The sequence below is a fragment of the Poecilia mexicana genome, unplaced genomic scaffold (genome assembly GCF_051168715.1).
Source record: "Poecilia mexicana isolate PSO_F unplaced genomic scaffold, ASM5116871v1 scaffold_15, whole genome shotgun sequence".
In the NCBI taxonomy this organism is placed as follows: domain Eukaryota; kingdom Metazoa; phylum Chordata; class Actinopteri; order Cyprinodontiformes; family Poeciliidae; genus Poecilia; species Poecilia mexicana.
The window spans coordinates 18,151,355-18,162,584 of NW_028263384.1; the positions used below are offsets into that span (position 1 = coordinate 18,151,355).

General features: G+C 38.6%; 1 protein-coding gene across 1 annotated transcript; it reads left to right on the forward strand.

The window, feature by feature from the left end:
- Nucleotides 1-972: 972 nt before the first annotated feature.
- Nucleotides 973-8,944, forward strand: tmem72 (transmembrane protein 72). The gene is made up of 5 exons (XM_014982536.2): nucleotides 973-1,753; nucleotides 5,379-5,445; nucleotides 5,930-6,001; nucleotides 7,346-7,485; nucleotides 8,273-8,944. Exons 1-5 carry the CDS (start codon nucleotides 1,678-1,680, stop codon nucleotides 8,695-8,697), a joined length of 780 nt encoding a protein of 259 aa, XP_014838022.1. The 5' UTR covers nucleotides 973-1,677; the 3' UTR covers nucleotides 8,698-8,944.
- The last annotated feature ends 2,286 nt before the right edge of the window (nucleotides 8,945-11,230 follow it).

Sequence of the window (11,230 nt, forward strand, 5' to 3'; positions counted from 1 at the left end):
CATATCTAAACTATGCAGGCCACTAGTCCCCGAGGACCAGAATTGATAAACATGGTTTTACAGGTTCAGAATCAGGAGTGTTGATAAAAAGTTCTCATACTATAGCAACTTTACAACATTAAATTCTGCTCTTTATACCCTTTTTTTTAACTACGATGCCTGTTGTACATTTGAAGACATAAACAGTCCATTAAACACATTTAACTGTATTTAAGTGAAAAAAGTTTGTAGAACATTTCTTAAAACATGCCACAGACTGCAAGATATTTCAATGAAGACCAGTTAAACATATCTGTAATGCAAAGGCTGCATATTTTAGTGTCATGATCCTATATGTGAATCACTTCAGACAATTTTGTTTTCTTTTGTGCAACTGACTGAGCAGCTTTTCAAGCAGCTTGGCTAATGGCCAATCAGATTGTGTGTACGTATTGTAAGTGCTCATTGCTTCACCAAGTATTACCTTAAAATCTAACTGCAGTCATTTAAGATGGCAAATTAAATGTGACTGTTTTATCAAGCCTGTAAGGGAACGGGTGAAAAAGAAGGAGTATATATTATTCAGAATCCCTTACAGGATTAGTTTCCTTTTTCATATTTCCTGTCTGCAGTCTTGGCCACACACCTTCTCAGTGGCAAACCACAAATAACCTGATTCCTAAGCTAGAAACAAGCGGAACTGGTACAATAACACAAAAGCGTCTTTGTTGAAGATTTAGAGAGATTTATTTAGCTTACTTTGGCCTGTTCCAGGAATCCGTGTGTGTTTGCATTTGTGAACTTTGTGACTTTGTTTTCTTGTTTCAGAAGACTTTTGCTGTGCCTGAACAAGCTCACACCTCCGCCAAGTTTCAGGCCTGCCAGTTATTTGTTCTGACTTTCATGCATGTGTGAATATGTCAGAGGCGGTCTGTTTGTTTCTGCGCTGCTTTAGCCCTCATCCATTATACTACTCCTAATACACGGTTTCACTGGTGTGCTAAAGTGAATTTTGTTTATGATATCTCCAGAACTGTAGAAACTGCTTTCATGTATGCTGACGCAAGTTATCGTTTGTATGCCGTCAGAGCACACTCATGCCTAAACAGAGCTGCAATCAGTGGGCTTGCAGGCGCTGATGGATGCCTTTAAGATGGATAGATTATACTGCTTGGAAATGTTTTAAAATAACTCGAGAAGAAGGGGAATAAAGGACTTATGGTCATTTATTTCTTTTAGTTTTCAAGGCTTGACTGGAGTTGTTGTTAATGCTGTACTGTATATGTGCATGTAGGGCAGTTTCATATTAGTTCTCTAGAGGTAATTTTTAACCAGCTTAAATGCAAAATGCGACTGGCTGATCAAATGACCCTGAGCTGGACAGTTTCACCTTGGTGCAAGAGCAGAAAGCCTTTGTGAAACTTGCGCTCCGCGTGCTGCTTGTGTGAGAGTGATTAGCAGTTACTGGAGCAACAGGAGCAGTGAGCCACAAACTTTCTCGAGGTGAACTTGTCCTCTCCGGGGGGCTTCGCATCACGACACTGATGGATTACACGACTTTCGCTGTAACTGTTCGCTCAACTATCAGTCAACCGTCCATGTAGAATGCGTCTTTAGAGACGAGACTCTGAGAGCACAAATAGAGGCTGAATTTGTAAACAAAAAAAAAGAAAAAGAAAAAAAAAAACTAAAAATAAGATGGGGAACTCAGGGAGCGTATGGTGGACTGTGGTGGAGTGCGCTTGCAGGATCCTTGGTGTTTCTACAGCAACAGGTAAGACTTGTGGGCCTTATTGAAAAGTGTTGCAAAAAAGAAATGTCTAAAGAGGAATTCAGTTAAAATGTAAGGGATTTATTTACCAATTCAATGTATCCCTGTGAACTTTTGGGGGACCAAGGCAGCAAGAAAAGGGTATTAAAATTCAGAACGTGCAGTACACCAGGGCTTTTGTTTTAACTGCTGCTAACACCAAAAAGACAAAAACATTTCACAGTGCTTTACAAAACTATTTATACAAATAGATTTTCTTTCTACTTTTGAAACATTACAGTCATAGTACTTAATGTATTTTAATTGGATTTTATGTTTTGAACAAAAATTAGTGCCTAATTATGAAGAGGACAGAGAAGAATAATAGATTGCTTTAAAAACACTGAAAAAACTTCTAAAAACTGTGCCATGCATTTGTATGTAGGTCACCCTTTCAGTAAATAGAGTCCACCTGCATCTAATTTAATCCCAATATAAATGCAGTTTTTTCTGTGTAGATCTGAGAGGTTTGCTGGAGAACGTTGGCACTGACCACCTCACTGAAGACTAAAGAGCACAGAAGACCAATACAGTTGTGAAGAAGTCAAATTCAAAGTTTGGTTGTGAAACAATATTTTTAAAGAGCAATGTTTAAACTATAATCTAAAAAGTGAAACATTATTACACAACTGTCCACCTGTTGAAAAAATGGTTGTTCCACCTCAGTTAATAGGTCAGACAAGGACAGCATTATTTGGAGAAGAAGCCAGGAGTTTCACAGTAAAGCATCTAAAAGATGAAAGACGGCCACAAGGTGCTCTGGTCAGACGAGATGTTTCTGTTTAAAGGCAAAACGCTAAATGTCGAGGAACGCCAACTCTGCATATCTCTTCTGACCGCATCTCGTGGTGATGGAACCACACTGTGTTATCATGATGCTTTTCTTAAGCAATAAAAGGAACACAAGTGAGGGTAGATTATTGGAAGATCAAGTGGAGTATATGCAGGGCAATCCTGACAGAAAACTCACCAGAGGCAACTATCATTATCCAAGGCGCTAAGCTCCTCCCAACTAACTTCCTGCTCTGAGAGGTTAACACCTGACCAGATCTCCATCCAGCAGGCGCTGAGATTCCTAAATCTGCTGAGTATTAACCTGTTCTGGATTTGTAGAAAATCTGATTCATCGAGAAGACTTCTTCAACTTTCTAACGTTTATAAATCACATTAAATTCTTTAATACGTTGACGTTTGTGGCTGCAATGCAAGGACAATGTGAAAAGTTCAAGGTGTAAGCATATTTTTGCAAGACATTGTACTTCAACAAAGGTCAACTGTATTCCTGACCCCAAAGGACACCACTCTGTTGATATATAGCACACATAAAAGCACACTTGATGGCAAGCTATCATTGTTCCTCCTCCTGTGGTTTCCTCAGACACCCGATTACCCGCAGCACATTGAACCTACGTGGAAGGAGCAGCTCTCAGGTTCCTCCTTGACAAACATGGAACCCCTATTCTTAAATTCAGACAGCTGCAGACAATGAACATTAACTTGGAGACATGTGCCTCACATCATACCTGCTATAAGTCTCATATCCAGCTGGGTTATAGGGCTTAACTGAACAAGTTGTTGTACATTTACGCCCACAACAGGGTTGTGTGCATTGTTTTTTTGTTTTTTTTTGTGTTTTTTTTATGTGTAAAAACAGATGTATGCATGCTTATGGTGCGTGTGCCTCTGTCTGAGCGGCTGCCTGTTCACGCGTCTCCATGTCTGAGTCACCCCTTTGGCCTCTGTGTGTGTGTTCGCTGCAGACATTAATGCAGGGAGCGCATGTATGTTAATATCCAGCTGAGCTATATGCAGCGTTAATTCCCCTCTCACTCTCCAAACTACCAGAACACGTTTAAGTCACATTCCCACAGCTTCCCTCCCGCAAAGATTGCATCTCTGGATGTTGGAGTACACCAGCCAAAGAAATTGCTTCCATGTGTTAAGCAGCGATCGTTGCGTTGCCGAGCTTATCTCACAGGGAAAATACAGGTTATTATACAACGAGGGCTTCACAGTCATTTCAAAGATGTTTTAGTCAGTAATCAAATTTACGGGATGTCCATTTAGAGTTGTGTGTGAAGTGGCCTGTAGAAAATTCACGAGTAGCATTTTTTCTTTATTATAAAAAAGCAGCTAAAAAAAAGCTAGAGGTCCTGATTTTTAAAAGCAACAAAAAGTAACATGTAGTATTTCAGTTCTTTTTTAATTAGTGTTAGGTCTGGAACAAAATCTTAGTTGCCATTGGACATGGTCAGTGTTCAGAAACAACCCCTTTGGCAAGTATCACAGCTTGTAAACGCTCCTTTAAACCAGGAAGGAATTTATCACCTATTCTCTGGGCTTTCTTTTCCTGCTTTTTAGAAGGTTTATGCTCCAACTTTAATTCAAGGCTATCTTTGTCTTTCTTGCTTATATTTTCAATAGAAATAAGACATGCACTGCATAAATAGATGATTTAAGTAGACTCAGTTTCACTCTGGGTTTTGATCAGTTAGGATTACAAGTGAACCCTTATCTGCATTTTTTTTTATATATATATTTTAAAACAGTTTGCAAAGTCAGTCTGTATACACTCTTACAGAAATTTAGGCGTTTTTATGTTGTTTTTGAACGAGCTGGTGTTTGGTGTTACGTATTTTCTTCTTATTATACTTCAAAATTAATTATACAGAAGTTTTTATTCATAAAACTTTCTAGAGCTCTTACATGAGTTCACCTCTTTGGCAATTCAAGAGCAATGTTCCTCTTCATTTATCTTTTCTTCCAAAGTTCATTTTGAAATGTGTGATTCCCGATAGCATTGCCACAACTTATTTGCAAGAGTGTCGAAATGGATGGTATTGTTAGCATTGCTGAGGAGCTAACATCTCTTGATGTTTACAAATCAAGATTTTCTGAATCAGTGTGATTACAGACCACCGAATTTTCCAAGACTTTTTTCTGATCATGATTGTGTACAAGCTGGTTTGAATTTCAGACATCTGGATGTTGTTATGAGAGCACAAATCTAATTTAATGCACAGACTTTTGGCATGGTGCAGCATTCCTTTTCTAGAAAATTGGGCAAACTGGCTTTGTGACGCTGGACTTGTCGTTGACTCATTGTGAAGTAATTTGTTGACACCAGTGCTTGATGGTAATTCCAAGCATGAGCAAGCTATTATCAACGTTTTGTGACAATGAGAGAATAAATGGTAATAATTACAAAAATTACTGGTACTTAACTTAATGGATGATTTTAAGTTGGCTCTGTTTGAGGGGGTTGAAATTAAAAAGTAGGCTTTAAGGCAAAGTTTAGGTTAGTTTTTATGTTATGCTACTTGTACACAAAGTAAAAAGAAAAACAAAAGAGCCTCAAGAAAGACTGCAAGAAACACAGAAAAGCAGTGTGGGAAATATATGTAATAAAGCCCCAAAACAGAGAACAACATCCGCTTATGAAAATATTAAACATATTTATCTTAGTTTGAGGTGTTTATCGGAGTCCAGCAGAACCTCCGGCAAATAATGATCTTACTCTGACATCTGGTGGACAGAATCTGCTCATTACTCCGACAGTAAGCAACTCATTTAATCTTTTATTGTTCAGTGTTGTGCGCTGTGGGAGTGGAGACAGTCCAACAGGGAGAATTCAACAGCCTTGGCATCTACCTGATGTAAGTTCTTACATTTTTAAGCTGCTTCATGCTGGATCATTTCTACAAAACCTTATTGTGTTCTACTTTTGTACCACTTCTTTGCAATATATGGCACATCGAACAATAAAAGTGGTCTGTGGGCTTTTAAAAAAGTTACTTTTGGTTATTTGTCTTATAATGATAACACATGCAGGCTTGCAAAAGAGATGGGAAGGAGTTAAAAGGTTAAGCGGAGGTGCAGAGTGCAGAAGGGGATCCGTCTTCCTCCTCCTCCTCCTAATATTATTCTGTACCAAAGCCAAACTCCCACAAAACTGGAGGAAAACGTCTCTCCTGAGACAGAGACAGTTTATTTTGTTTTTACACAACATAAGCTATCTCCACACAAAATATAATTTAAAAGTGTCTGCAAAAATGCAAAACCAACCTATTTATATGCAGTTTGTAGCACATAAAAATTGTTGCATCACTGACATGTTGACATGCTTCTCCCTTTCTGCAGAACATCCTCTGCCGGCATCATGATGTTTGAGTTGGCATATTTTCTGGATTCCCTACTGTCCATGTGTATGCCGTAAGTACACAGCTGCCCTAAAAATATTTGTTTGGAACTTTTGAGTAAGGAACATACATAACGATAGAGTAATGTCCAGTTAAATTTGTCCCATAAGTCGGGTTTTGGATAGGTGACAGTCTAGTAGCAAACTGGAAAACCTTTTGAATTCACTAACTTGTCATCTTGTTTTTTTGTTTTTTTTTTTACATCACTTTGGTTCCCTTCTACATTAAAGTGTTTTAGAAATGAATGTGTGAATGAATGAGTAATATTGACAGTAACAGCTAATAACAGCATATCTGCCTCCATTTAGAGAAGTGAAACACTAAACAACCATGTTCCCTGCTCTAGGCCATTTTGGTTCTAATTTAGTGACATAAAAACCACCAGAAGCGCAAATATGTAGTTCACACTGGTTAACTTGAATGTGTTTTACATGCAAAGCAGCCATTTTCAATTAAACTCTTGGTTACTTTGAGACCCCAACTGAAGGGTGGTGGTTTGTTTGTTTAAACAGCTTTGAACATTGAAATTGTGAATTTTAAGGACAAAGTGAATGCACCATAAACCACACAGTAACAAAATCTAATATAAACCTTCTAGCACTTAAAGTGACCACAGTTTTACTATGTGTTTTTATATTGCTCACTTTTGATTGAGGGTTTTTAAAATTTTTGTCCCCAACTAAATGCCTCAATTCTATTGTTTTGAGTTCACCTCTAACAGTTCTTTTTATGATCCGTCTTACAAATTATCATTTATCTCCCCCCAAAAGGACCAGTTTCACATTCTCAGTTTAACCACGACCGTTGTTGCTGTGGATTTAGACCATCTGCTTGCAAGACAAGGCTGGTCAGTGTTGGAATGCATTAGCATTTCCCATGCAGCTGCAAATTACTCATATCTAACTGGATGTGGCAAATATAGCAACGTTAACAAGTGCAGAAGCAACAGTGGAAATTTATACAAATGCCTGCTGATTTAACATAACATTTTCTCAAACTGCTTGTGTCATTTAAGGTTATATTCTTTTAGTTTGAGAAAATTTGTTACTAGGATTCGTCTCAATAAGAAATAAGAATGTCACACTGATTCTCCAAGTAGGTGCTGTTTACTCTCACTGCATGTAAGATACTGTCTGCTAAACCGCTTCACACAATCTCAGCTGAAAGCATCCAAGCATCCCTGGAGCACACATGCTAGTTTATTACCTAACTTGAATGTCCATAAGAGGGCAGACTTGTCTTTCTTTACATGTTCTAATTGTCTCAGATTTTTAAGAAAAAATGCAGTGTGTAAAACTCCTTGTAGACTGTACTTTCCAGCTGCTGTTCTTATGATTTCCCTTTTATTAATCTGCAGCTGTCCTCCAAACTGGCAAGTGTTTGTCTTGTGGGGGAAGATGGCTCGTGTTGGAGGCTTTCATAAATTCCTCTACTACTCCATCATGTCAGTGGTCTGCTTCTTGCACCCTGTGTTGGTTTGGCACGCAATCATCCCAGGTAAAAATTACCATGAGCAGCTGTAAATACTTTTGCACTAAAACCTGACGGCTCTGTATTTAAGTAAGTGTGGTATGCCTGAATCTGATGCAGTAAGATACATATGCACACTTTTAAAAGAGTTATTTATTTTCACCATGAAAACAAAAGTGCCTTGCAAAGGTTCCCAACACTCCTTGAACTTTTTCGCATTTTGTTACAACCACAAGCAACAGTATCTTCTCTTGATAGTTTAGACAAATTAAGGTATAAATGTGAAAGGAAATTTAAAAAACATGATATTTTTTATATTTTTTTATTCAAATCTCAATAAGGTGTTGCATTCATTTGCATTTAGCCCCATTGCTGATCTTTTAGGAAAAGTTACATTCCAACACATCTAAGTACAGGAATTGTTACCTATCGTTCTCAATTGTACAAAGTGAATTAGGTTGAGCCATTATGTCACATGAACACAGTTCTAACTAATTTCACAGTGAATGTTTAATTTTTTTGTCTTGCTGGAATCTGAAGCTCCTTCCCAGTCTCAGATGTCTTTCAGCTTCTAACAGGTTTTTTTTTTGAGGATTGCTCTGTACTTTTGTTCCTTCCATCTAACCTTTTGAAAACTTGTCTTTTTGCATTATTATGGAATTCTGAGCTTTATGTTGTACCAAAAAAATACATTAAGGTTTGTGGTTGTAATGTGACAAAATATGGAAAATGTTTAGGGGTGTGAACACTTTTGCAAGGCACCCAATATTCTGTTGGGAACCCATAAATAAAGGCGTGTAATTTTTGACTGCAGGATCAATGCTTTTGGTAACAGCCTTTTTCAACTTCATACTAAGCAAGAAAGCAAAGAGCAAGTCTCCCAAGAGTCCACCAGAGAGCAACAGTGACCAAAGCCTAACAACTGTCTGCGTAACAGAAAGATCTGGCTCCAACAGCGCGTCCTCGTTCTTCCAAGCAGTGACGGGAAGAAAGGGAGGGGAAATGGCCCTCACAGACCCAGATCACTGCTTCGAGCCACAGGAGAGAGGAGAGAGCGTCCAGGCCATGCTGGAGCAGGGACAAACAGTAGCACCTGCCCACACAGAAAGGAGGAGGAGGAGTTGGAAAGAGGTGATCTGGTTCAGAGAGAGGGAGGAGCCTGTGGAAAGGGAGATGGAGGAGATGAATGAGTCTGAACCAGACACCACCTCAGACACTGCGCCTATGATCACCGACTGAACAAGTGATACTCCTTTTTGCAAACTGCGAAGCATGCATGATGTATTCAGACTTGGTGCAAAAGTGGAAAATGGCCAAACGAGCATGGTGTTGTTCTTTCCTTTTGCTCTGATCATATGGCTAAAATACTGATTGTTGTCATTTGCAATAAATGTACAAATTTGCTTGTTTTTGCCCTTCAAAAATGTCTAAAATATAACTGCAAAAGCAATAAAAAACATAATAAAAACCATTTGTTTCTCAACGAGCATGTGGTAGCTTCTAGTCTGATTGCCTGTTTTTGCTAAGCCAGCGTTGATTGAAGAGCAGATGTTAAGGTGGACGAATGCAGTTACTGAAGCATGCATTATTCATAAGCTCATAAATTAGATCAGCTGATTTCTTCATTCAGAGGAAAAAGGAAATATGCAGAAGTGTGTAAAAGAAGGAGCAGACGTGTGTTAGTCACATTCAAGCCTCCTCATTGTGTGTATGTCATGTGTTAGCGGTGACCATGGAGACGGAGCTCTGAGAGGGGAGCCCATGTTATTATGGTGATTAGAGAAATGTAAGATAGCCTGCACAACCACTACCACAGGCCTGTGTGTCACCACAATATGGATTAATAGTAGCTCATGCTATTGTGGCTACTATTGTAGTCTAGGGATCGTAACGTAGAGTCATAAATCATAAAATTAGCATATTTGTGTGGGGCTGGGTGATAAGAAAAAGATTTGTTTTCTTCTGGGTTTTTATCAGGGTATGAATGATGCACGTTCCCCTTTTGTTCAGGTTGTAAATCAATAGTGCTATTCGGCCAAAGAATGCACCCCAAACCTCTTGGTTCTTTGTTCACTCAGCTGCAGGTGTGAAACATGTACGGCTGAAAACAGCAATCTCTCAGCAGAGGGAATCAATAAGAACAGAGCACCTCATTCCATTCATCAAAAAAAAAAGCTCTTCACAGACATATCAAGTGTCAAACACGTGAAAACACACAGAAATATCTCAAAGCTTAAACAAGTGAAACAAATCACATCCCCCTGCAGCTACTTCCCTCCGTTGCTTTGTTTGATTGCTTTGTGTCTTAACATGTGAATCGAGTCAGGCGAGATGAGACGTTCTGGTGTGTTATGGAAAAAGACAGAGAGTCTTTGTTTGGAGCATGCTGAATTCACTCACTGGCCCACATCCTGAGTTGTGTTATTACCCTCACAAAGATTTCTGGTAAATTAGCAGCAGAGTGACCCCATAATAATCAGGCTGCATATTTTCATAAGCACTCCACCATCTTTTCCCCATTTTTTATTTTATTTTTTTACAGAGCTGTTCTCTAAGAGGGAAGTTGGTCAGCTGTTGGGACAGCTCACTTCCTTTGTGCATGGTAAATCATAGCTCCCATTCAGACGCAGGGTTAGAGAGACTTCCTTCAGCTCTTGTTTCCACCCTGACATAGTTCCCGAGATGGCAGATCCAGACTCAAAAACAGGATGGGTGAAATAAATCTTCCCAGGCTGCAGGAACTTCAGCTCTGCTGAGTAGAGAGAGAATAATATGCACCAGCTCAGGTTGTGTGGGGGTTTTGTTTGTTTACTTATCAGTTTAATATGAAGATTTTTATAAATTATAACAAAAACCTGTGCACTGGGACAAGTGGAAAGCATATACCTTTAGAATATTCTATCTATAGAGTGTCATTGAGAAGTTAATTTATGTAAGTAATTCAATCTGAAAACTGAAACTCGTGCAGTACATTCATTATCTAAAGAGGAATGCTCTTAAAGGTATTAATTCTATTGTTTTGTTGGGGTTTTTTTTCCAGTTTTTTGACTAGTCTATTCATCAGCAGCTTGTCAGGAAGCAGGGCAGAGAGCGAAGAAGAGAACATGCAGCTGGGCCAGCCTGTTGAGACTGTAGCCTCTGCATATGGTGCACATGCTCCTCCACTGAGCCACCTGGTGCTCCTTAATTCTATTCATTTTCATGATTTTGCCGTGCTGCAAGGCTCTTCAAATTATCATTGACTGTGGAAACTTCATACTGAATCTTTAGCAACTTGGATTCTGAGCATCCTTCCTCAGGACCTTCAGACTCTGGGATCTTCTAAATAAAAATAAAAATAATAACTTTCTCATAAAAAAGGGATTTTGGACCTCTAAGCATAAGTTCTGTAATTTTTACTTCATAGACCATTGTCAGAAAATGTGACATACTATACATATGTGATGGCTCTTGATATACTAAGCAATCCACGTCACATGAAACTTCAAAACACTCTGTTTTCCTTCCACTTAACTTTCCCATAATATGCTCTGATACGCCACTTTGTATAGAGACAGTTTCTTTAGCGACTTATCTTCCTTGAGGAGGGTGTCACTGGCTAGACACCTTTTAAGTAAACAGTCTTCTCCATAACTGTGTGAACATAACATTTCTGCATCAAACCTTTTTGATCATATGCATTTTTCTAATTTATATTTTTAAAACATTCTATTTATTTTTTTAGTCTAAACTCTGTTCATCCAAATTATGTTTAATGAATCTACATAATATT